Source organism: Leuciscus leuciscus (assembly GCF_965113295.1).
Source record: "Leuciscus leuciscus genome assembly, chromosome: 21".
Taxonomy (NCBI): domain Eukaryota; kingdom Metazoa; phylum Chordata; class Actinopteri; order Cypriniformes; family Leuciscidae; genus Leuciscus; species Leuciscus leuciscus.
Window position 1 is genome coordinate 7354789 of NC_138745.1, and position 27506 is coordinate 7382294.

Sequence of the window (27506 nt, forward strand, 5' to 3'; positions counted from 1 at the left end):
GACTTGCATAGAAGGATCAACCTGAGCCATATCCAGAGGCCAAAAGAGTATTAAAGTGACTTTTTATTGTTTCAAACCGCTCACCAGGTTTGATGCTGTTAAACTCTTTCTCAATGGTCTCCTCTGTAGTGGGCAACATCAGATTACGAACATAGAGGATCTTCACTGTGGCCATGGTGTCCTCGTCTACCTCTACCTCAGGTTCAGCCCAGTCGACTGCGATTGGATGACCCCACAGTTGAATTCTCCCTGGAAAGAGATAGTGAAATCTGTGTCATTGGCTATTCTTTTATCTCTCACTCACCTCCTTTGGGCAATGAACTAAGTATCTTTGGACTCAACATGAGTTCAGCCAGAGGGAAATCAATAAAATCTTGTCTTGCTTTGGTAGCAGATGATTGCTTTGATAGAATGAAAAACGTACTTTTGGAAAAGAAGAATGAGTGGTTTTTGGACATGACATAGTACAGGGTATAGTATAAAATCATACAGGATATAGTTTAAAATCATTCTATAATAGTAAGTAACTATTACAGTATATGTGTATAACTTAAATTATTTGTTGTATTGAGTTTTACCTGGCAGCAGTTTCCTCCTGGCCATGGCGGCAGCTCTATGGCTTTCATACTCCACGAATGCAAAACCTCGGTTCTTGGTCTTGTCAGCAGCACTTGGATAAACAATGACATCCAGGACACCATCCGTCACCTTCTTCATCTCTGCCAGGATTTCTTCTCTCTTTTTGGTCTTTGGAATGCCGCCCACAAATAGACGACAGTTGTCTACACTTGCACACACACCCAGAAGTCTTCCATTCCTGTGTGAAGATGTGTGAGAATTGTTCAAAATGCTTAATCCAATAGATGTCTACTTTGAACAATGACTCACCGAATTTCATAATTGTTGAGCTGTTTCATGGCATTCTTAGCCTCTTGTTTTGTGGAGAAGGTAACAAATGCATAGCCTCGATTGTTGCCATTGAAGTCCATCATCATCCGTACTTCGTATATGCTGCCGAACTGCAGAGACAGGTAAGCTTAACATTTTTACAGCTACACCACACTAAAATTTATATCTCCACCTCAGTGTAAATACATTTATAAAGTCTTGATTACATTTTTCCTTCTTTCTTTAAATTCTTAGGTGGGAACAGGCTTCCAATATCCTTCTATTTTGGGCAAGTCATTATTAATCTTTTGACTTTTTTAGATTCATTTTAAATGGTTTATTTCATATTATTTTTTTGACCACCTTACTTTTTCACAGAGTGGTACCAGTTCATCCTCAAAGAGGTCTCGAGGAAGCTTCCCCACAAAAATCTCACTGCCTCTCTCTGGAGGAGGGCCTTCCCAGCCAGGAGGTGGACCACCATATCTCCTCTGCCCATTTTCCTGTGGAGAAAACAACTGATAACTCTAATAATACATAAGTTAATGTGCATACTGAGATCACCACAAGGAATAAGCAAAAACATAAATGATTATGGTAATACTATAGAACTCAAGGATGAACAAAGCATCGTACTGATCCATAGACGTGCTGTTTTTTTTTTTTACAGATGGAAAGAAGTGAGTTTTTCCATTTCCACCACATGATGGTGCCACTATACTACATACTAAAACTGCTAAAGGAAACCAGACAGATATACTGTCAGCATATCTCCAGTAGTGAACATTTCAAAAAAATTGACTATGGACCAGCGACAGAATTCTTGTCTCAGATTTCTCAAGTAAGAGTCAATTTAAGCAAGTGTTTCTATCCCATAATTCCACAATGGCACCTGTCCTGCTACCCGAGGCTTTGGTAACTCCTACCTGGTGTATGTGATATCCTGTGCGCTGGATCAGAGTGCGCAGCGCAGCCTCTTTCTGCGTGCCAGTCAGTCCATCCCCGCATTTTTGATTGGTTTCCATTGTGAGTGATTATCAGCAATAAATCAGCAAAATTAGGGGTGCTCACTGAAATTAAATCAAAGTTCAAACACACATAAATGATAGGGCAAGATAGCATACTCTTGCTTTAAATCTGACTGTGATAAGAAGCCAAGACATGTCGCTCATAGAGAGGTTCAAAGGTAAGTTGTTCATATGTCCTAACCATGCCCTTTTGAACAATGCTGGTCCATTACTAAATAGCCATTTTTTCTCATTCGTAAGTATATTGTGTGAAAACTCTTTAACAAAATATCTAATCCAGGTGGAGGGGAAACGAGTATTTGGTCTTAATATAGGCCTGTAACATCTTAATTTAATCATTGTTTCTGATCCAAGTCTGTTTGAACAGTATGAAGAGAGCTTTGGGTAGGCTGTATGTTGGCTTTTTATCTGCTGGACAGTGTTGGCAAGAAAAGTGGGGAAAGGAACATTTTCCTCACCTCCAGGTCAAGGACCGTGGTGTAATTATTAACTGAAGAGAGCAAATCAAAACAGCAGACAATCATTGAGTCACATATGTGTTTTAAGAGGAGGACATCTGTGCCCTGCCCTCATTTCACACCTTGTTTCATCTGATGAAAATATCTTCCCTCAATCAGAACTTAGAAAATAAAAAAGCATAATTCTATTTTTACATCAGAAGATTGTTCAGACTATATAAATAGCTCAGTGCTCAGAAAACTTTAAAGGGATAATCTTAAATGAAGATTCTGTCATCATCCGCTCATCATCATTTCATTTCAAACCTGCATGACTTTCTTTCTTCTCTGGAACATAAATATGTCTATAACTAATTTTGTCCATACTATGAAAATCAATGGGGTCCAAAACAACATAGAAGCCCATTGACTTTCCCTGTATGGACAAAAAAACAGACCTTTTTCAAAATATCTACTTCTGTGTATACTCTTTAAGAAGACAAACGAATATCTTCTTTTTCAAACTATACTTTAATTTCTCAGTTACAGTATATCATAAATGTTTTTCCTTCCTTCAAAAATTATAACTTCCTTCCGAAATCAAATTATAAGAGTATAAATCTAAATAGTAGCTCTGATAATTCAATTTAATTTAATGTTAAGTTCACATTTAAATATATCACTTTTGATTGCAGACAGCAAATCTGAGAACAAATTAAGACACTGTTGAGATTTGTTTGGACACCCGATGGAGACACAAGATTACTAAGCTCTGAGGAGAAAAATGGGGCAAGCTAGAGACTTGAGCAAAATGTATGCACAAATCCCCATTTATCTTGCTCTAATACAAGATCTCCTTTGTGATTATTCTTTCTTTCGAGATGAGAGTGCTATCAAGCGTGATTGAATCACACAGCCACGAGTCTTTAAAATCATCAGTGGAGTGTCTATTTGTCTTGGTCTTTTTCAGCTTCATTTGATCAAAGGGAGATGCTGACGAAAACAAAAGATGGTGAGTACAGAATAGGGGTCAAAGGTGACAAGACTGCTTGTCATTTTCCAAAGCTCTGTCTTCAGCATCTGGATGTAATCATGACAGCAATGATGACACCATGATCTCTGTAAGTGGTTCAAACAAGACCCAGGAAAGCTGTCAGCTAGCTGTTAGTAATATATTGTTTTATGTTCATGTATAGATAGATATATGTACATTAATGGCCAAAAGTGATGTCAGGCCTAGGAAAATGGAAGCTTGTTTCCGCCATGGAATAAAACAATTGAAAAGATAATTGCAACTTTTTTTCTCACAATTCGGACTTTTTTTCCCTCACTATTGCGAGTTATAAAGTCAGAATTACGAGATATAAACTTGCAATCCTGAATTTTTCACGCAATTGCGTGTTTATACCTCGCAGTTCTGACTTTTTTCTCGGAATTGCGACTGCGTGTTTATATCTCGCAATTTGTAACAATTTATCACAATTTACATTGCTTGTTTTATATCTTGCAATTCTGACTTTCTTCTCGAAAACAAAGTCCAGTTCTGAGGGAAAAAAAAGAAAAACGCCCTCTGGACATCACTTTTTTTTTTTTGCTACTACTGTATATACATACAAAAATGATACCAGTACTCTAATACATTTAGGCCTACACATATAAAAAGAAGCACTTAGTTGTTCAAATAAAACGTTTCCAAGTCTTATCTTGCCTAGGACATCAAGTGAGCAAGGATTGAGCCCCTGTGAGCTCTTTTGAAATTTTGTCCATTTCTTCTTTTCATTAATACTACAATGCAATGCATCTAACCAGCAATGACAGCACTAATGTGTTTGCCTCTACAAATTCAATAGCTTGCGCAAAGCACAGAGAGTTTATCCAAACTGAAAAGACTCTTAACAGATGACTCTCTGGGTGAGATATTACCGCACGCTTTTGCAGTTGGTGAATGTTGCCTTTTATTCAATCCATATGGTGCATGAGACCAAATATCACAAATTATGGTTTTCTTGAAGCTCAAACATTAGGGATAAAAAAAATGGCTGAGCATTAGGAATCCATTAAAGAGAGCATTTTAAGACAGTTGGGAAAGGGCTCCATTAGTCTGCGGTCCATCCACTGCTCTCTCCTGGACAACCTGGTTACCGTTTGCATAAACAAGATAACTAGACGTGCGCTTATCATGCCTGGATCTCTGGCTGCTTTTCAGCCCATGTTGACTGAGGCTAAATACACTTGTTCTGAAGGCCATTGTGCTGTACAGAAACTTCAACACAGGTGCAGGGAATATAATATTTGTAAGTTCACTTCAATTGCATGTTACATTTGCAGCCTGCCTCTGTATTTAAGCGTTTAAGACCATAAATCAAGAACGATATGCACTGTATCTCCCACCACAACCACACTGTTGCTACTGTTTAAAACCATCTGTGAGGTTGTAATTAGCATGGCAGTGTTTAGTGAAACCGTATGATGGTGAAGTACCATATGCTGAAGCATTCCAGTAACAACAGTGATTAGCTTTGGGCTTATGTCACAGCTCACCTCCTTAAAACTATACTGAAATTCACATTTGCATGTGTTCACATATGTTGAAACGTCACAGTTGAAGACAGGTTAAAGGTGCTGAGTGGCTCGTTTCTGCATTATAAACACAGATGAAGCCTATCACAATAGAGTTTGCGCTGTTGAATCTTAGAATTGAATGATCTTTCCTATAAATAAACTGTGATATTTACATAAATAGTAAAATGAATGTGTATAATTCATTAGTGACCCGTTTTGTGTTATAGTATTTTGCCTATACAGTGTCCATCATACTGGACAGTTTAGATGCAAAATTATTAATTGCATTGCGCAATAAAAAGCATTAACAGAGCCATGTGGACGAGCACAGTGTTTTCTAATGCCACTACCTGACAAGACTCCTTATGTCTCACAATTTAGTATTAAAGATGCAACTTACCTGAGCAATTTCAGAGATCACCACCCGGAAGACTCAGACCCTCATTCTGCTGAATTTGGCAACGTGTCACTGGGGTGATTCTGTAATCACATCATATCAAACTCCAAAGGTTCACCGTCCTGGAGCTGTTTTACAAGCCGGCGTGGTTAAACGTTAACCAGCTCTATCTCTGCCTCTCGCTGTAGGCCAGCCCTTTGACCAGGATAAGCACGATATCACGGTTCGCCTGCAGCAGGGTGCCTCCTGAACCAGAGATCATGCTGCAAAAGGAATTGCTCTTTTTTGTCCCAAATATTAATAACTTTTGATCTCTTTTATGGATCTCTTGTTTTCGGCCTTCTGCACATCATACAGGCCGAACAAATGCACAAATATACCAAAAATGTACATATCCGAATGAATTCAAAGGGCCTGAGATTAAATTATAAAGGTGAGCCCCAGCAATTCATAGACAAGTTTTTCTGGGTCACCTTTGCCACAGCCCACAGGGCCCGGGATGTTTTAAAGTTGACCTTACCGCTGATGGTCGTGATATGTCCTATTCCTAAGGTAACATTTAATGATTAAATGCACCATTAGTCGCCATCAGATTTAAAGCTAGAGCAACCCAATCTCACGAAATGCGTCTCTATAGCACGCATTGTATTTATCGTGCAATTTATACGTGAAAATTAGTTTTTACGTGCATATGATAACTGCGTATAAATTGCATGATAAATACAATTCGAGCTATAAAGACGCATTTCATGAAAATAGCCTGGTATAGAGATACCATAGAACATTTGAGAGAAAGAAAATAACCGGATACATACCAGGGCTTTCAAAGTCAGTTTTATTTTATTCAGCAGCAGTGTATTACATTGATAAACTAAAACTCTATTTAAAATAAATACTGTTCTTTTGAACTCTCCTGAAAAAAGGCATCACAGTTTCACACAAATATTATTCAAATATTAAGCACAACAACTGTTTTCAACAGTGAAAATAATAAGAAATGTTTTTTGAGCTCCAAATCAGCATTAATTCAGCAGAAATAATTCAGCTTTACTATCACAGAAATAAATAAAACTTACATTATCAATAAAAATATAGTAAATGTTATTACACTTTAATAATATTTCACAATATAACTGTTCCTGTTTAATCAAATAAGTCTTGGTGAACATAAGAAACTTTCAAAAACATAAAAAAATCTTACTGACCTCAAACCTTCAAACGATCATGCATATACTGTATATAATCCTATTATGATTTTTCTCATACAGAATAAATGGGTCTTTAACCATGAAATATAAAAAAAATTGAAACATAACCATCAAGTGATCAATATTTTTGAGGGTCTTTTGCATCAGAGTCTGAAAACTCATTCACACAAGTCTGAAAACCAAATACCATGTTTTTCTGTTCTAGATTGTTCTTTCTTTCCACTCAACACCAGGTATTGATAAAGTAAACATGCTACTGCTGATGTCTTCTTGTCATGGCCCACTGTTTGCTGTCTACCGACTTGTTTGTTTGACTTTGATATGGGCAAGTGCTCCCATGGTCCCTGTGCTCTCAGGACAAACTCTGCTGTGCACTATGTGCTATATAGCATCTTTTGACCTGAATTTCATGAATACAGCCATAACTGACGTCCAACAGTGAAGTTAATTTGTGTATTATCTAAGGAGGCATCCTTTTGATTGGTCTATGGTGAAGACCAACAATTGCTAGCTTTTATGTTTCATAAATAATGGCGCCCCCTTGTGAAGAAAAGCAATTACTGTCTGAATTATTTTTGTATGTGAGAGATTCAGACAATCAGGGTTCTGAATGGTGATTCATTCAGTGATTCATACAACTCCTTGCCTCTTTAAATGCAAATGTGGCTGTGGATAGACATATTGTCATAGACATATTGAAAACAGTTCCACAGATAACAAAGAGGATATATGCAGCACATAAAAAGCCTGAGAGCTATTGAGTCTTAAATAGCTTCTTTTACCTAGTATTGATTTCAGTTTGGTCCATGTGTAAATTAGGCTTTCTGTACTTAAGCTCTGTCAGCAGCCGCACACAATCCCAGTCACAGTCACACATGGTGTTCTCCTCCTCTCCGTCTCGGACGCCTCTGCTTGATGACCTTTGACACTTCACTGGGAGGAAAAATAAATTAGTTCAGAACCCTGGTTATGCAGTTAAAAAGTAAAGTGTAACACTTTATTTTGATGGTCCACTTTAGACATTCTACTAACAATGGCCCTGTTTACACCTGCTATTAAGATGCGTTATGGTCAATCGGATCACAAGTTGACGAGGGAGACCCATTCCGGTTTAATCTGCCTTTCAACCACTTCTGTCCTGACTTCTTTGAGGGGAGGGTTTATGGGTGGGTAAATGTATGGGTTTTTTCAGATCTTTCTATCTAATGGACGAAATAAGCTTGCGCAATTTACATATGAACGCGAAAGCTGACAGCGGAAAAAAAACATACAAAGAGCAGCGGCTTTCGTTTTTGCTCTGATAGCTGCAAGACCACGTGGAACGCTGTGAAATCAGGAATGATGAGAGGATTGTGCTTGGTACGTTTTTCAAACCAAATTTGGGTCTTCAGAGTCAAATCCCGTCTGGCTAGCGGCAACCAATTCGTACGAATTCGTACGAATGATAAAAAGATGGCTATAATTCGTACGAATTCGTACGACCTCACTCGTACGAATTTGTACGATTTGTGTGATGGGTAGGTTTAGGGGTGGGGTCAGGGGTATTCATACGAATTGGCCAATTCGTAAAATATGTACGATTTTGCAAAAATCTTTCTAATTCGTACGAGTGAGGTCGTATGAATTCGTACGAATTAGCCACTTTGTAAAATTTGTACGTTTTCCCGTGAGATCGGGTTGCGCTTCCCATAGTGTTTATGCATAAAGTCAGTAGGAAGGAGAGTAGGCGCTCTTTTGTGGCTGTTGGAGTGGATTCGACCACATGAGTGTCTACACTATGAAAGCAATCCAGTCTAATGCGTTTTCAACTACCTCTGGAAGTGGATGAAAGTGGACAAGCTCAAAACGTTTTAGACCCCGGATACACCTGTATTTAGCGTCGTCCACTTGTGATCCGATCAACTAAAACACATCTTAAGGTGTACCAGGTGTAAACAGGGCCTTTAAGTAACTTTGCAACTAAATGTCAACTACCAGTCATGAGAGTATTAGTAGACTGTCTGCTTCATATCTGCTAACACTTAATTTTGATGGTCCCTCAACAGTGACTTTGCAAGTACGTCAACTTTTTCCACTAACCTAACAGTCTACTAATACCGTAATGAGATTTTATACAAAGATACTTAGGTAGCAGATTGTCTAAAGTGGACCAATAAAATAAAGTGGTTTTATATAACTGGAAACATAAAAAGTAGCCTAGTGTAACAGGAAAAAAGTCAGCAAAAATGTCATAGGGACTTCATAATTTAAAAAAAATTGTTACTAAAACTCCAAAATGAGATGTTAGGCGGAATGTCTGAGCTATTTTTTATGCTGCAAAACTCAAAAAAGGCATAATAAAGAACAATAAAATTGGTCCATAAGAGTTTTTTTTCGGATCCGTTTTGAGCTTTGGGAGCACTGAAATATCTAAACTGTTTTGGCTAGATATGCGAACACCAGAATGGATGTTATCAATATAATGTACTGTAACCACAACTATGAGTGCAAGAAAATGTTTGCACTAAAACGTTAATCTTTGAACACTACTGTAAGTGGTTATGAATAAATATGTCTGAAATAATTATATTACAATTGTTAAATAACTATTTACATTGATTAGCCCTAGAAAACCAACACTTTTGGAGATATTGGCAGTCATTTGTTTTGTGTATACTGTATATTCTTACATGCATTATTCATTCATTTAGCCATGGTGAAATTCAGCGGAGGATAACGGCTGTTCATTACAATATTCTCTGCCAGGCTGCTGTTATGCCCAGACACAGTGTACTATAGCTAATAGAAGCATTTCCCACTAGAATGCTAACTAATACATTTAGCTCCCTCTTCATAAGCATAAGAAGACTCAATTACAAACATGATTGTTGGGAGATCAGCTGGGAGTGAACTTCGTTTCTCTCAAATCAGATCATCATTGAGATACCATGAGTTCACCCTTATCTGATTTAAATTTAGGTTAAATATACTGCTTATGTGCTGATAGGCAGATGATAAGAAGAAAGCCATAATGCAATATAATAAGTGATTTTAAATCTATTTGATAGCCAGTTATATAAGCATTATGTATACACTCTTAAAAATAAAGGCTCTTTATTGGCATCTATGGTTCCTTGAAGAACCTTTAACATACATGGAACCATTCCAATCCACAAAAGGTTCTTTATAGTGGAAAAGGATTCTTTAGTTTTTTTTTTTTTTTTTTCACACTAAGAAAATATTTTTCTTTTAAGAATGGTTTACTCCATTATGGGGAAACTAAAATGGTTTTTCTGTGGCATTGCTGCGGAAACCCCTTTTAACTTTATTTTCTAGAGTGTTATTCTGCAGTTGTGCATTATGTGAATTATTAACTTAGCATGGTTAGAGATGTTTCAAAAGGTGGCTTCCTTAAGGAGAACTGAGCTGCTCTTGCCTGGTTTGTAATATGTGCATCGATATACTGTAGGTGTCAACACTGAAATGATTTAAAGCCAGAGTCACAGTTTTATCCAACAGTAGGATAGTAGTATGATAAATATAGACTTTTTTTGTTGTTGTTTAGTGGTTAAATAACCCTACTTCTTACCTTCTCCCATATTAACGTTTGCTGTTTCCACCTTTGTCTGCTCTTGTTCTTAAAGGAAATTTACTATCTTTTAATTTGACTCGTAAAGCAGTTAAAGCAACAACCTACTTGACCCAATTAGAGCTAAGGTCCTACATATTCGACTGGTAGATTTCTTTAAGTAGCAGCAAGTCTGTGTCACTATTGTCACAAGCTGGCTCATGGCCTGTGGCAAAAATGAGGGGACGCCAACAAGAAGTATAGGCCAATCAAAAAGGTTGTCTTTATTGTAAATCAAAACTATTAACTTTAAACAAAGAAAAGGAAATGAGGTGTGGGAATGTCATAATGTAAGGTGTATGTAAAATGCATGGATGCGTGAATCTGTGTGTGTACATGACTGAGTGGAAAAGCTAAGACATAACTATAAAGGAACAAACAAAACAGGATCATACCTGGAGGAGCAGAGAGAGAGAGAGTGGTTAGTGAAGCAGTTTAAATACCCTGAGCCCAGGTGGCTCCAATCACTAACGACCCTCCTCTGCCTGCAGGAGGAACCACCCCTGCAAAGCAGAGGAGGGGCTGTGACACTATGAACTATTGCTCTGTTTGTTAGAGCATCAAAACCAGCCTGACAATCAATAGCATGAGTTTAGGAAGTTCACTTCACTTCATACACAAGCAAATGCGAAAAAGTTTCTACTTACTGAACTCTGCCCTGGGAATTTACACAGCAAAAAGACGTTTGACCAACAGAAGATCCAAATATCAACTGTTTTGGTTGTACAATGAAAGTCATTGGGGTCCAAAACAGTTTCTTTATATAGACATTTTTCAAAGTATTTTTATTTGTATTCCACAGAAGAAATAATGTCATACAGTCCTAATATGGTCAGAGAAGTCCAGGAGGGAGGCGGAATGGAGGCGGACCAGGGGGCGGGGTGGAGGTTCAGGTCCGTGGAAGAGGAACTGAAGATGAAGGAAGAGCAGGGAACCAAGGCAGAGCAGGCAGGTCAGGTGGCAAGGGTGGCGCAGGCTCAATCAAAGACCACCTCAGCAGAGCTGAAGATTCCCACAGCAGAGCACAATGACCACTACAGCAGAGAAGATGGTACTGAAGACCTCCACGGCGGAGCAGAAGACCACCACAGCAGAGCAGACGGTACTGAAGACCCCCACAGCAGAGCAGAAGACCACCACAGCAGAGAAGATGGTACTGAAGACCCCCATGGTGGAGCAGAAGACCACCACAGCAGAGCAGACGGTACTGAAGACCCCCACGGCAGAGCAGAAGACCACCACAGCAGAGAAGATGGTACTGAAGACCTCCACGGCAGAGCAGGAGACCACCACAGCAGAGCAGACGGTACTGAAGACCCCCACGGCAGAGCAGAAGACCACCACAGCAGAGAAGATGGTACTGAAGACCCCCACGGCGGAGCAGAAGACCACAACACTAGAGCAGACGGTACTGAAGACCCCCACGGCGGAGTAGAAGACCACCACAGCAGAGAAGAAGACCACCACAGCAGAGAAGATGGTACTGAAGACCCCCACGGCAGAGCAGAAGACCACCACACTAGAGCAGACGGTACTGAAGACCCCCACGGCGGAGCAGAAGACCACCTCAGCCTTGTAGACGGAACTGAAGACCCCCACAGCAGAGCAGAAGACCACCACAACAGCGTAGACCACCAAGGCGTAGCTGAGAACCACCAAGGTGGAGCAAGCGGAACTGGTGACAACCACTGCGGATCCGAAGACCCCAATGGCAGATCTCGCGTAACTGGAGACCATCATGGCTGTTCAGGACGAACTGAAACACAGAGCACAGAGAGGTTTGGGTTGGCCTCAGAGGCCATGTCAAAACATTGCTGGTCATAACGGAACTGGCAGGGTGTTCCAGGTTGGTCTCTGAGGTCATTGCTGGGCAGACAGGAAGTTCATAAACGACCTCTGTGGTCGTGTAAACAGGGTGTTTGGGAACGACCTCTGTGGTCGTGTCGAGGTAGACCGGAAGTTCATGGATGACCTCCGAGGTCATAAATCAGTGGTGTGTCCTCCAGACTTGAAGCCAGTCTCAAGTGCCTAGGGACTGCCTTAAGGGCTTCATCTAAAATGTTCATGATGACTGGGAGCACTGATGTGGCGTCCATGACGGCTGAAGACTCTGGTGTGGCATCCGTGACGGCAGGAGACTCTGACGTAGCATTAGTGACAGCTGGAGGATCTGGCGTGGCGGCCATGTTTGTGAACAGGCTCTGGTGCATCGGCCATGTTGTGACTGGAAAGCACTGAGAGCACTGAACTAGCAACCATCAAAACTGGACTTGCTGGAAACCATGATGTGCCAAGCTCCGGTGAAGGAGGTCCCAGTCAACTAAAGGGCATAATAGGGACTAGCACAGTGATCCTTGAGGACCATCATTGATCAGTGTGGATTGTAATGGATTGTTGAGTTCATACCGAAAGTCAATGAGAGCACAATCTGGGAGGTCAGTGAAATTAGCAATACCTAGGAAGTCCTTAATGTGGTCCTCGAGCGAGCGAGTTCCCTGATGAAGGCACATGAGACGTACTGCTGGATCCACGGTACTGCTCAGAGACACAAAGGTTCAGGATCCAAATGCAGTATTTTAAAGGGTAATCCAAAGACGTAGTCCTATAAACAGACAAGAGATTGTAAACAAAGAGTAAACAGTCCAACACAAACACCAGACAGGAAACTAGTGATGTTACATATGAAACTGAAGCTTCAAAGCGCGTATCGAGTACGCAGCGGAATTTCTCATGAATAATTTCTCACGTATTGTTTTCAGAGACACATGTGATCAACGAAAAATCAAGCCTCACTTTCTTTCCAGTCACGTGAATGCTTCAATTTGTGTGTCGGAATGTTTAAACCCAGACCACAACTCTACAGGTTTTTGGAAGTCCATTTACTAATTTGTTTTATTTTTTATAAATAAGCCTATAGCCTAGTATGTCACATGATCATATATTCTGCCATATAAACAGCATAGAAACCATAAAATAATTAGACCACCATCTGCATCAAGCAACTCTGTTGGTATTTTTATAATGAATATTTATATAATTGTTACATTTAATTTGTTGCCATACTTTAATATGTGAATTATATTATCAGAAAACTGAACATTTAGCCTAACATCAGGCTTTTATTTGAGCTTAATAGATCGGCGCTGCGCATTCGGGTTTATGGCTGTTATAAATTTGACCTGCCACAAGATGGCGCGCTGTTTTCGACACTCTTGATGCTTCAAATCTTTTTCCAGAACAATCAGGGGAAAGCCTCAGTGCTTCATGAGGCTTCATTTGCCCATCCCTACAGGAAACTCAGGCAAACAGTGAGGGGTCAAACCCATGGAACAGGAAATCAGAAGAGTAGTCAAAAATATACATAACACTAGGCAATACTTCACAAAGAATGACAGAGATAACAAGGCTTATATAAGATGAGCTAAACAGGCTAATGAGACACAGCTGTAAACAATCAGGGATGATGAGACCGGGCAAAGGGTTATGGGAAATGTAGTTGTTGATTGAGTGTCAATTCATGGGTTTCATCAGGTCCCTTTCCACAGGTGTATAAAATCAAGCACCTAGATTATGAATGCAGACTGCATTGTGCTTGATTAATACACCTGTGGAAAGGGACCTGATGAAACCCATGAATAATCTGGGGTGGAATTCCCTCTGGTGGGAATTCCAATTCCTAAAAATTGGAAAAAAAAATCATAAAATAAGTATAATGAACTACGCAGAAAGTATTTTGAACGTCTCCAGCACATATTATAATTACTCAAAAATCAAACAGTTCATTCCTCACTCATATTATCACATCTGTCAAAAACTTATGCCGGCTGGAAAATTAGAACTAAAAACATTGACATAACACACTCATGGGCATCAGCCACTTCACTGAATACTTGACTGCTAAGAAATAATCTGTTGGATCTGTTTTCAAATCCACAAATATTTGAATATCACAATATAGTCTGTCAAAAAATAACGTGCACAATCCATAGCATTTACGAGAAGGGGTCCTTTTCGTCCTATCCATTTCCAGAAAATGGCGTCCAGAGCGGCTTCAACATGTTGTCTGTCAGAGACAATAACGTACATAATACATAATGCACGTGAGGATAAATTTGTTCTCCACTCACTTAAATTGAATCGGAATGATCAGGGAACTGAGTGAAATACTTCACACTGCATGCTAAAAAGAATAAATGCCAATCCAATTAAAAAACTTCACCAGGTTAGTGAACATCATTCAACATATGTTGGTTTTGACGGACATTTGTTATGCACAAACCATTCTGACATTCTTGATTTCAATATTTTCAATTTTTTTTTAATCGTTTTTTCATAATTTTGGCTATAGATGAACTGTTCTGAGTGATCTTGAGATGAGTCACTGTAGTCGTCTAATTTGACTCTATATGATATTTGATCAAATGTTGTTTAATGTTCCAGTCAAAGATGATACATTATTACATGATTTGTTACGTTAAATTGTTCTATGTCAACTCTATCAATGCCGAAATTAATCTTCAGCAGTCAGGTGGTACAACTAGAGCTCTGTAATTTGTTTATGTTCATTATTATTGTAATGTTATGTGCTTTTAGACATACCTTGCATCCTCTGCTCTGTGCTTTTGATGGTGACGTGGCTTTAGATGCTTAAAGTGAGGGTACAAACTTATGCTTTCAAAGCTAGCTTGCTATTGCTAACCTGTTCGCAATTACCTACCCTACTTTTAGGCACACCTTAGTGGCCTTTTATTTCAATAACATTATATTATCTGTAAGTACAGCTTTTTAAAATATACTTTTAAGTTTTGAAGTGCACATTTAATATAGTTAAGCACACGTCTTTTTCACAAGGGTGTCCCTTTAAGACTAGCTTAAGTCACCCCAGCCCGCTCACTTGTCATATGTCTGATAATAATTGCATCACAAAGCTGATCCAACATCTCCTTCCAAAATTGTACCAGATCTGATTCATAATATCTTATAAGATATACCATTCGATGTATCAATATGTCATACTTAAAGAGGTTCTTCCCATTTTTCTGGTGCTACACACAGGAGCTTGCCTTACCTTTCCTGACAGTTTCTTATTGTTTTGTCGAAACTAGTCTGATTCAAGTGCCCTGACCTTTTCATCCGTATACTCGCTCCATGGATATAGACACGGTGGTGGGGGTGAGACAGGCACTCAAGGACCTCTGTTGAATTTGAATATCTCTACAGCCCGAGGGCTGAGAACGTTTTGGAGTTACGAGTACACATATGCTGGTTTATGATTAAAATGGCCATCTGTTGCCCACCCATTTGTTCGTTCTTAGCTCTGTGAGGCAAAAAATTACATTTGAATTTCAGAGTTATTGTTTTGCATACAATTTTGGCACAGCCTCAAGACACACAACACACACACACCCTTAGAAAGTACAGTATCATATTAAAATGATTTCAGAATGATCATGTGACACTGAAGACTGGAGTAAATATGCTGAAAATTCTGCTTTCCATTTCATGAATAAATTATGTTTTTAATATATTAAAATAGAAAACACTTGGTTTAAATTGTAATAATATTCAGATGATCAGATAAATGCAGCCTTGGTGAGCAAAAGAGATTTCTTTCAAATACAGTAAAAAAAATAAATGTTGACCGGTAGTGGATGTTAGAAAGGACCTCTCATATGTGAATGGTTTACTAAGATTCTAAGATATTCCTACGCCTAAATCTTATTCACAACCTCTAAATCTCTTGAGAAACACATGATTCATCTGAAATGAACATTTCAAGTAGTGACCATTTCAAATGTTTCAAAATTTGGGCAAAATTCCTTCACTAGTTTATGCTCGTCTTGTAAGTTAATGTATTTCTATTGTTGTTTTTTGCAGTTTTACACCGCATCCATTAAATGCACTTGAAGTCAGCTCTGTCTTGGGTACTTTTTGGAGGAGTGTTAAGCTTGCTGCATAGCTATGTATCGCTACACATAGATATAATAAATACATTTATTAAAATGAATGAATATAAATAAAAAGGAATAAATAAAATAAAATAAAGAGAAACAGCACTTTGATATACAAAACAATATTTGCTGGAAAGAGGCATCATCTTCTGTGAGTTTGGTCAGCAGGGTCCAGTCTCCGAGAATTTGTATGAGAGCACTTGATAATCACATCCCGGCAGGAGCGAGATCCGAGTGCTTCGGATCAGTGGATGAGAGAGGTGTTGAAAAGATGAGTTTCATTCCCTGGAAATTATAGCAGCCAAGGAAGAAATATGTTCCACCACAAGAGATTAGAGTGAGGGTGCAAACCTAAAAATAAATCCATATCATTGATGTCCCACTGAAAAGCTTCAAAATAACAAACAATGCCCACATCATGACTTCCAGAAATATTTCTTTCATCAACTCTCTCTGGGGTACAAAGGAATAGTTCAAAAACTGTCACTATTCACTCACTTTAATACCATGCAGAGAATGAAGAATCTTCATGCAGCTTTCTTGGATTCAACATTTCATACATGCCTGTCAAGCTCCAAAGAGAACAGAAAAACCCATAAAGGGCCATTCATACAGTCCAAATCCATGCTGCAGGAATGACTGATTTTTTTTTAGACCAAACGCAAGTTTGCATTGTAGCACATCTGCATCCATCGGTTAAATGTCTGAAATAAGGTCTGTGGTAAACACAAGCTCAAGACATTTTTATGTTTAATTCTACAAGATAAAATAAATCAGTAATACCCCCTTGTGATTTTTTAAAGGGGTGGTATTATGCCCTTTTTACAAGATGTAAAATAAGTATTTGATGTCCCCAGAGTGTGTATGTGAAGTTTTAGCTCAAAATACCCCACAGATATTTTAATATGGCATGTTAAAATTGTCACTTTTTGAGGGTAAGCAAAAACACACCGTTTTTGTGTGTGTCCCTTTAAATGCAAATGAGCTGCTGCTCCTGACACAGGGGGCGGAATTTCAATAGCTTCCACTCACACAGACATGCACTGAAAATTTCAAAACCTTTTAGCCTTTTATGTTCAAACCGGAGTCAGACAAAGATAGAGACTGTGTCAACATGTAGACAACATTTCTGAATGGTTAGTTGATGAATTGATGTAGCTTGTGTAGTTATCTTCTAGTCATTGATTAGCATATTCTGTCTTGATAATCTATAAATCGTGTTTCGGGGGCGGGTTTTATGTAAATTATAGGGTTTGTGATGTCACTAACCCGGAAGGAATGTTGTGTAGTCCCTACCAGCCGTTTGTTATAGTCCTTAAAAAGTGATTTCTTTAAAAGCAAATATCTCCCTTTGCTTTGAACTTTTTGCGTTGTAACTTTGCAGATGTTGTTTATGCTCAAACAGCAACATTACACATTAACTTAAGTTAGAAAAGTGAAATTATAATCAACCACCCCTTTAAGACTTTTCCTTATTTTGAAAAAGGCGGTTTCTAATAACTGGCTAAATGGGGCTACAGATGTTGTCATTGACATTAAACACCATCACACCGAATAGGAAAACACATCTACACAGTCCGCTTTCACATCTTCATTGTGTTCATAATCACGCTTTTCTTGCAAACTCAAACTTTCAGGGAAAATGTTTTTTTAACAAAGACTGAAAAAGCTATTGGAGGCTTAAAGAGGACCAATTATTCCCCTTTTCAAAGTCTTGAATTTGTTTTGGGGTTTACTAGATTAGGTTTTCATGCTTGAATATCCAAAAAACACATTATTTATAATATTTTACATTGTTGCAGCTCCTCTCTTCCCAGTCTGTCAGCAACGCCCTGTTTAGTTCCTGTCTCTATGAAGCCCTTGTTTCTGTTGTGGACTACTTGCATGGACATAAGGGTGAGTAAATACATTTCTTTTGGTGGAACTATCCCTTTAAGTGCTCTTCTGCATTCATATTGAGTAAATCTGCACTTAAGACTCCCAGCCCCCTCCTTTCCATCACAGTCTCTCAGCAACATCAGCTCAGGCAGTGTCTCCTCCTTCCTCCATTTAGATAAATCCAGCAGTCGAGGCGCATGATGACATAAACATCATTGATTTTGCAACATCCTGTCTTCACTTAGGGACGCTCTACAGTTTCGATGAGAGAAATCGTATGCATTACAGGAAGACCATTGACTGTCAGACCATTGAATGTCTGTCTGAAAGCTGATACTCTTTCCCCTGGAGAGCTGCGGATGGCATTGCCTCATTGGGATGAGATAACCAACCATGCTCAAATTTTGTGAATCACAGCAGGTTTTGTCTTGTGTGACATAAACAAAGCAGAGAGAGAACAGAAGTCAAGGTGACCTGATCAGTCAGACGAAGAAGAAAAATAACCAAACAAACAAAAATGACTATATTGTTTTTGCTGAAACTTTGCTGACAACAAATTAAAAAAGTAAAAATTGAAAACTAGTACCCAGTAACATAGTTGTTGTGTATTAGTTTTTACCATCTGTAAGGTTGAACAGTGAACTCTTCTTTTCCATATTCCAGATCAGTGGGTTTGTAAAGATTAACTTTAGCTCTGCTTGGATGACTGAGCCAAGAAGACCATATGCATAATATGATATTTGAGGTGTTTCTATTCAGAGGCTGGAAACATCAGCTTTCGCTGAATGCAAAAAGTTTGATTGTATTATAGGCCATGCACCAGATAAAGTGAAATAATAATAATAATGATAAAATTAAAGCAGCATTTTATCACCCTGTACTTCATTTATCACATGTGCCAGAAGAAGCCTGAACAAATATACAGTAACTTCACTGTAAAAATTATATGATCAATGACAACACCTGTTTTTACATAGCTTTAACTCATCAAAATGTCGATAAACATGCAACCCTTTTATAAGTTACAAGATTCAACTAATTTTTTAAAGTCAGTTTAATGTAATTTAAGTTGAGATGACTTACATTTTTAAGTACAATCAACTTGGATGTTTACGGCAGCAACTTTTTTTTTTCAGTGTACTTAATAAATGACTAGAACTCAGATGCTGAAACTAACCATCCCTCAATAGGAACAAACAAACAAACAAACAAACAAACAAACACACAAACGAATCATTTCAATACTATTTATTTATTTAAAATAAATAAATATTTCAGTAACAAAAAACAATCACACAAAATTTGGAATGTATTAGCCTATATTGTTTGCTCATGAAATATAAATAATAGTTTATTTATTATATCATAAATATAATATTAAATAAATAAATAATTGTAATTAAAATAAAACAAAGACATTTAGTAGTTTGTGTGGTTTTTGATTGTTACTGAAAGATAAATAATATATTTTTGTTTATTTATGTATTTAGCTATTATTATAACAAAAAATAGAACATTACTGTGTCTGAGTGCTGCGTGGACTTACACAATAAGGCACGTCACCAATAATAGCCTATATGATCATTGATTCTATTTGAGGCTCGAGATCGTGTGTTTAGAAAGCGTTTGACTGGAGCGGAGTGATCATGATCAGGTCTCTCTGGGGAAGGAGGGAGAGGAACATCTAATTGGTTTCTCAATGAAACAATCGTCCCAGTCTGCAGGAAGGGTGTGCTCGGAGCACAGCTGCTCTGTGGTAAAGTGAATCTTGACTGACAGAGTTAAGACATCATTCCGCGGCAGTCTTCTTCTGTTCAAACTTCAAACATGAGTGAACTAGACGAAGAATTTGCCAAGATGCTGCTCATAAAAGAGGAGAGGATAAAGGAAATGGAGAGGCTGCTGTCGGCAAAGGAGCAGGAGGTGAATGAACTGAAGAGAAAGCTGCACAAATGTCAGTCAGTTCTGCCGAGCGCTATTGGACCCAGGAGAACCAGGCGCGCGCAGGGCATCTCCGCGGAACCGCAGACATTCAAGTCTTTCCAGGACTTGACAAGCGAAGCTTTACGCAAACACCCCAAGTCGGACAGGTAAGAACCATTCATTTAGCCTACTATATTAGACTTGTGCTTTTTGCCTCGGTGTCATCACCAGACTGTGGATGGTCTCCGTCCGAGTCGAGTCACTGTTACCCCGCGGTGTGAGTGACTAGCCTACTAATACTGCTCCACTTCGATCAAGATTAGATTTTCACACGTGGCTATATGACACTACACTATCCCAGCTAACAAAAATATGTTCTAAGAACGTTTTGCTAACGTTCCCATAACTTTGAGAGAACATTGCCAGAACGTTATGGAAGTTCTGAGAATGTTCCCTGTCAGCTGGGATACTGAATACAATTTTACACGTGACTACAAACTATAGGCAATATTTTGTCAGTTTGTATGACTATAGGCTACTGTAGTATACTATACTATACTATACTATACTATACTATACTATACTATACTATACTATACTATACTATAGGCTATACTATACTATAATGACTATAGACTATACTATACTTGACTATAATGACTATATGAGCTACTATACTATACTATACTATACTATACTATACTATACTATACTATACTATACTATAATGACTATACTAATGACTATACTATACTATACTATACTAATGACTATACTAATGACTATACTATACTATACTATACTATACTATACTATACTAATGACTATAGGAAACTATACTATACTATACTATACTATACTATACTATACTATACTATACTATACTATACTATACTGGCCTAAACCTGGTAAGAATATTAAATGTGGAACTGAGAAAAATAACTTTAAGCTTTTGATTTGATTATAAATATCAAACAAACAAAAGTTTTCACGCTCTGAATGTGAACAGTTGAGTCCATGATCTGTTGTATCATAATGAATTGATTGTTAGACGTGTTACAGTGCAGTATATTGTGGATAGGCGCAGAGTAGTGGTGGTTGCTAAATTTGATTGATTGTACTTTTTCTGTACTTGATTGTATTGCAGATGGGCATCACTATAGTATTTCATTGGAGAAGTCAGTTCTTAGAATCTGCTTAGAAGCAAGTAATGAGTCATGAGCACTTCAGTGTATTGTTTCAGACCTGCATATTTCTCCCAAGTTTCAGTACTTTTTAAAATGCAACTTGTTCTTTCTGGGAATTAAAAGAATGGAGCACATGCTTTCCGGAAAAAGGTGTGAGTTGTGGGTTAGGGTTTAAATGCTTCTGTATTAACTTTCACCAGTTTTGCCTCTAATAATGCATTGGATAAAATAAGATGCAGGTTACATGTTTTTGTTTTATTAAAGCGATGTTTGCATGGCATCAAGCTATATGCATCATACTTAGCTGACATTAAAATATATAATCTTGGCAACTAATGCCTAATTTAATGCATTCACATAAAAGTGGTCTAATGCTCTTAGGGATAAAAGCACTCTTTCACACTCTTGCTCAATGTCTAATAGGCCTTCTGTAGAACCCTAACCTTGTTGAATATTTAATGCTGGTTGTTAAATATTTAATGTCATAGATATTCACTGCTATATTTAGGATTCACATATTATAACTTTCAACTTTTCCTGGAAACTCATGGAATGTGCCACATTTAGTGGGAATGAGTAAACCCTATTTCAGTAAATGAATATCTTTATTAACTTCTGCGGGGGGCAGTGGGAGCTGTGGCTTGCTGAATATGATTGAGATTTATGCTACATTTTTATGTTGCATTTGACAATAATACACAGAAGTACACTTTGGGATATTAAGCAGTCTTGGCACTTCTTTTAACTATTGGCAGCCTTTAAAATGACTCTAAAGTAAAATAACGTCCTGTTAGTAGCCACTAGATGTCAGTAAAATGTCATCACCCCTTGAAGGGTTGATATTAAATAGTGAGGAATCTGTAACAGGCACTGAAAGCTGCACTCAGGCTGTGTCCGAAATCACATACTTCCCTACTATATAGTAAAACAGTATGTGACAAAATAAGTAACCTATGTCCGAATGCACAGTACTCATAAAAGAGTACCCGGATGGCCTACTACTTCCGACGAGATTCTGAAGTGTGCATATCATGGACAGTTTACTATCCCGTGAGGCCACAGGAGAGGATTTGTGAATGGCAGTGAAGCAACGCAACTGACGCTGGTAGGTCACATGATAATGACAGCATGGTGAATGTAGTCTGACCGGATTACATTCATACTACACACTCATAATTTATAGAATATAGTTGTTTAAATGCTTGCAAAGTACGTACTTATTCAAGAGCGTATGTGATTTCAGACGCAGCCTCTGTATTGTTTTACAGTGGGCTTACAGTGTTACTGACACCTATCATGAAGTGTGGATGGAAAAGAAAATTGTATTAATTCATGATGCCATTATAATGCTCAAATTACATGTATATTTATGACTGTGTAAATAATTTATTCAACAATTAAAGTGACAGAGAGTTATTGAGTGAGTAGTATGTGATTTCAACATGGCGGCCATCATGACGATTGACGGATAAAAAGATTTTTCTAAGCCACTGATATCACTGGAGTATTTAAAAAAAAAAAAATCAAAAATTAAGGAATAAGGAAATAAGGAAAAATTAGGAATAAAAAACTGGTGTAATGAGTTTTAAATAAAGCTTGTCTAATATATATATATGCAACCAAGGTATATAAAATATAAGGTATGTTAGTTACATTAAATCTCAATTAAATCGACTATTTTTCCTGTTGGTGTTTGAGTTTAAAGATCACATGAGCTTATGGCATTTCAAAAATAAAAATAAATGAATAATATATATATATATATATATATATATATATATATATATATATATATATATATATATATACATATATATATATATATATATATACATATATATATACATATATATATTTGATTAAAAATACAGTAAAAAACAATACTGTGAAATATTACATTTTAAAGAAGTTTTCTATTTTAATATATTTCAACATGTTACATTTGTAGAATATGGATTTTCATGATTCTTTAATGAATAAAAAAAGTTCAAAACAAAAGCATTCATTTGAAATATAAATCTTTTTAAACATTATCAATGTTTTTAATTAAATTTTTCTTTTGTTTAGTTTAATGTGTCCTTGCTGAATAAAAGTATTATTTTTATTATTATATTCTTTTCAATCATACTTATCCAAAACTTTTGAATGGGAGAGTTTCCAGAAAAAAATATTAAGCAGAAAAATGAGTTATCAACACTGATAAAAAATAAGAAATGTTTCTTAATGCAGCGAATCAGCATATTCATTATATTTTATATATATTTTTAAATGATATTTTAAAATAAATTAAAATAGAAAACAGTTATTTTAAATGGTAGTAATATTCCACAATATTATTGTCATTTTAAAACATTTAACTTGTTTTTATTTTAATATAGCGTCATATACACTGTACATATCAGATTCTTGTGACTGATTATAAAGCGATCTCTTTGACAAATACTGCCCACCCTCTTCTCTGATCCTGTGTGTTCTAATGTAGAACTCCTTATATAATCAACAAGCTGCTTGAAAAGCACTTGAGAATGGAAAGTGTGTTATCTTTCCTGTGCTTGTCCTGCAGATACGGGCTCAGGCCTTCCACATTAGCATCACGTCTCTCACGTCCACATTGGCACAGACACTTTGATCTGCAGTTCGTGTAAATGGTTTGCGAGAACGACAGAGCCTCATCATCAATAGTGCTTAATTGGTCTTTTCTGCTATGCATGATAAATGGGATTCACATTCATTTTAGGACAGTGCTCATGGAAATCAGTTAAAAGGAAGGCATGGACTAGATAATGAATAATGTCCCTAATGAGGTGTGTGTGCTACATTGTGGGTTTCAAGATTCAGGACATTTATTAACAACTTTATTAACATCCTTTCTATCGAACTATCATAATCGTATATGAAACAAGAAATGTTGCTACTGTGCAAACTACAGAGTGCAGTGAAAAAGACAAATATAACAGTTTGCAAACATGATTTCTACAACTTAACCTTCATATTATTATTATACATATTTATATATAAAGCAGTTCCTTTTAACTACTGATGTTATTGTAGCCATTTGCAGCAATTCGTGTTAAATCTCTATTTATTTCTGTCTGGGTGTTGTAGACTTTCTCCACTAGAGGACGCTTTTGATCCTATTTTTAAAGATTGTGTGTTCTTGCCGTTAATTATATATACATTGTGTGTGTGTGTGTGTGTGTGTGTGTGTGTGTGTGCGTGTGCGTGCGAATGTGTGTATTAATACACTAATAATTATGAAGCTAAAAGTTTCAATGTATGTCCTTTTATATATCCTTTAGTTCTTTTGAAGCTGTTTTTTTATTTTTTTTTATTTATCAATATATCAAATTTTGTTTTAATTACACCAAGAAGTTCAGTTGTGATTCACACTAAACATTCAAAATCTTTTGTTATTTTATCTAACACATGGAGGGAAACACCAGTGTGAATTACAAAATGAATTCTTGATGTAATTAAAACGATTCACACAAAACGAGACAATATAGACAAGAGAGCACGGTGTTGACTTTTTTTTTTTTTACATCTTCTGCTTTCTTTTTAAATGTATTAAATTTTTTTGTAATTTAATTTTTTTGGGGTAATTTTTAGTAGTATTTTTTATTTTATTAATTATTATTTTAGTTTTAGTTATTTTAGTACTTCAACTTAAAGTAAACGAAAATGATAATTGTTGCCTTTGTATATACATATATTATTTCAGTTAACATTATTTTGTTTCAAGTAATGAAATTAGATTTTTGTGGTTTTAGTTTTTAGTTTTATTTAATGATAATAACCCTGTTTTGATAATATAATGTTCCAGGATTCCACAGGTTTCTATCTAACAGGCTTTCTGATTGTGTAATACACAGCAAGAGGGCAGACAAGTGCAGCAATTTAATTCTCAGTTACATTGTTAGCTGTAAAACAATCAGTTGGCCCCCCCAACCAGACTGTGGGGCAGTTAATGAGGTGAAATGAAGCCCCAGCTGGTTATCTGTTGATGGGAAGGATCCAGATGATGTTATAGGAGCTGTGAAGAAGAATCATGCGTTAGAAAAACAGAGCATCGTGTTCTGTGCTGATGAAGTAAAGAGGTAAAGCTGCAGTAGGTTAAACAATAATGGGCATCATTAGTGCTGTATTTAATCTGCACTGGACAGTGAGAGGCTGCAGCAAATGCACATCAATGAGATACAGCAGTGATGTTAATATATTAACTTAAAAAGATCCTTAGAAGAAATGTTTTCAGCAGTGTTAAAAGTGAAAACACACACCCACACACACACACACACACACACACACACACACACACACATGCGCGCACACATGCACATCCAACCCATAAGATATCCCTAAAATCAGCAAATGTAGAAGCACCTAATCTGATTGTAGCCTAAACTTGACATAAACTGTAAACTTTTCCCTCAAATCTGATTGGTTGATTGGAATGTTGTTCCAACAGAATCAACAAAGGTGTTGATCCTGGAACATGTGGTGAAATCATGTTCACCAAACTTCACTACTAAAAGTGACATTTTGGTCATATACAATATTTTGTTTTTATAATAGATGTTTACAGTAATTTTCCCTTTGCCTCTCTTATTTATTGACAGTGACTAGCCTATTCTTTTGACATTGCAGGAATTTAATAGATGACAAGTTGAAACTCAAAAGACGATGATGAAAAACTTTTTTACAGTGCATCTTAAAAAATATAAAAAGCACGTTTAGCACGTTTACGTTTAGTTTTATGAAATATTTGATTAAATGAGCCTTTCACAAAAAGGTTTGCAAATACTTACCACTGAGATATCGATGAGAACACAGCTAAGGTTGCACATTTTCTGTGGCAGTGTGTGTATTTAATTTGATGTCTGATTTGCACATTTTAGGAGTTCAAATAGCTAAACAATATAAATAATTCAATTGGGGAAAGTGTCGCTTTGATTAAGGTAAAGGAACTGTTATTGAAACTATTGTTGAAATGTGCTCATGTGCTCGTGAGAGGTAGCGCACACGAGAGCTCGAGCGGTTGTTGCAGGTGCGCGCTTGAGTCTTTCCCCATTGGCTCGTCTGGGAGCCGCGAGCATGTTGCTCTCACAGCGCGTTCACTGCGCGTTCATGGCGTTCCACTCGCGCTCTACGCGCTCCACAGCTGCGACTGACGTATTTGGACAAAAAAAATTGAATGCCCTGTGAAACTTCGTCACCCGAATGTGATGTCTGCAGACGCCGTGGGTGTTTCCCCGCTCATTCCTCCGGTATAAGTAATCTGAAAGCACGCCGGTGGATTGGCGCGGCGAATTTTGGCGACATTGTCTCGGAACATACGAGCAAAAGCGGTTTGTTTTAATTTCATGACCGAAAACTGACCGTTCGCCAAGTTGGTAGCGGCTGCGGATCGTTAACTGTGGGGAGAAATGGGCACTTTACGAGATCTCCAGTATGCGTTACAGGAGAAGATTGAAGAATTGAGACAGAGAGACGCGCTTATTGATGAACTGGAGTTAGAGCTGGATCAGAAAGATGAACTCATCCAGAAGCTTCAGAATGAGTTAGACAAATACCGATCAGTTATAAGACCGGCAACGCAACAAGTCCACAAGCAGAGTGTCCTTCAAGAGCACCAGAGGACTAAGAGACAGGCAATCTCAGCCGAACCTACAGCCTTTGATATTCACGAACTCAGTCATGTCACCCTGCCTTTCTACCCAAAGAGCCCACAGTAGGTGCCACTTATATCTCATCAATGTTGTTTTGAAGGTGTCCATCAAATTAACCGGAATAAAGTGCTGATGATTTGCATTACTGATGCCATTTTGCATATGCAATTGAGCTGTTCTCATTTTATGCAAGTGATCTAGTCACTGGGACAGCTTGAGTTTTGTGGTGCGAGTATAATCATAACCATCAATCAAAACTATATCCGACCTTACCTTCATTGCTTTACTAATGTGATGTATCATAAAGATAGACACACAGCCGGTCAACCTGTTGATTCTGTTTATCAACTTTTGAAAAGGGACAAAAGTGCAAATTCAATTATGCAGTTCATGCACAGTGTTCTCTGAAAAGAATGTGTGCATTTCAAAATATATTATTTTCTGCAACATAAATATTTTATTAGATTAATTGTGCTTGCAAGCATCTAACCAGACATGTGAGTTGTAAGAGCATAGCATAAATAAATAATGGTAAAGTGCAAATTGGCAAATAAGCTTCAAATGGCTGTGCAGACGATATGGTTTATAGTACATAATTCAGTTTAGAATAGTATAATGTGCAGAAATGCGATAAGGGGAAAAGTATGAGACCATCTGGAAACCAAAACCTGGAAATAAACAGGTAGTTTTAGGGTTTTGAAAAAAATTGGAAAATGAAAAATTGAAGAATAAATATTTAAGATTCTCCATCAAAAACTTTAAATAATAAGCATA

General features: G+C 37.3%; 2 protein-coding genes across 7 annotated transcripts in view; one reads left to right on the forward strand and one right to left on the reverse strand.

Annotated features, from left to right (window-relative positions):
- a1cf (apobec1 complementation factor) overlaps positions 1-5468 on the reverse strand; it is a 17374-nt gene extending 11906 nt beyond the window's left edge. For 2 of the 5 annotated variants that reach the window (XM_082151514.1, XM_082151513.1), the window contains exons 1-6: positions 5316-5467; positions 1815-1958; positions 1257-1391; positions 889-1019; positions 579-817; positions 85-249 (exon numbers count right to left, since the gene is read on the reverse strand). In XM_082151514.1, coding sequence (XP_082007640.1) covers positions 85-249; positions 579-817; positions 889-1019; positions 1257-1391; positions 1815-1913 — 769 coding nt within the window. In that variant the 5' untranslated portion in view covers positions 1914-1958; positions 5316-5467. Of the gene's footprint in view, positions 1-84; positions 250-578; positions 818-888; positions 1020-1256; positions 1392-1814; positions 1959-5315 lie in introns of all 5 variants that reach the window. The other 3 variants (XM_082151515.1, XM_082151516.1, XM_082151517.1) reach the window with 2 other exon arrangements.
- A 14090-nt stretch (positions 5469-19558) lies between these two features.
- The window catches only part of prkg1 (protein kinase cGMP-dependent 1), a 173996-nt gene continuing 166048 nt past the window's right edge, over positions 19559-27506 (forward strand). Inside the window, exon 1 of one of the 2 annotated variants that reach the window (XM_082151509.1) lies at positions 19559-20046. In XM_082151509.1, coding sequence (XP_082007635.1) covers positions 19784-20046 — 263 coding nt within the window. In that variant the 5' untranslated portion in view covers positions 19559-19783. Of the gene's footprint in view, positions 20047-25420; positions 26795-27506 lie in introns of those variants that run through there. The other variant, XM_082151508.1, reaches the window with a different exon arrangement.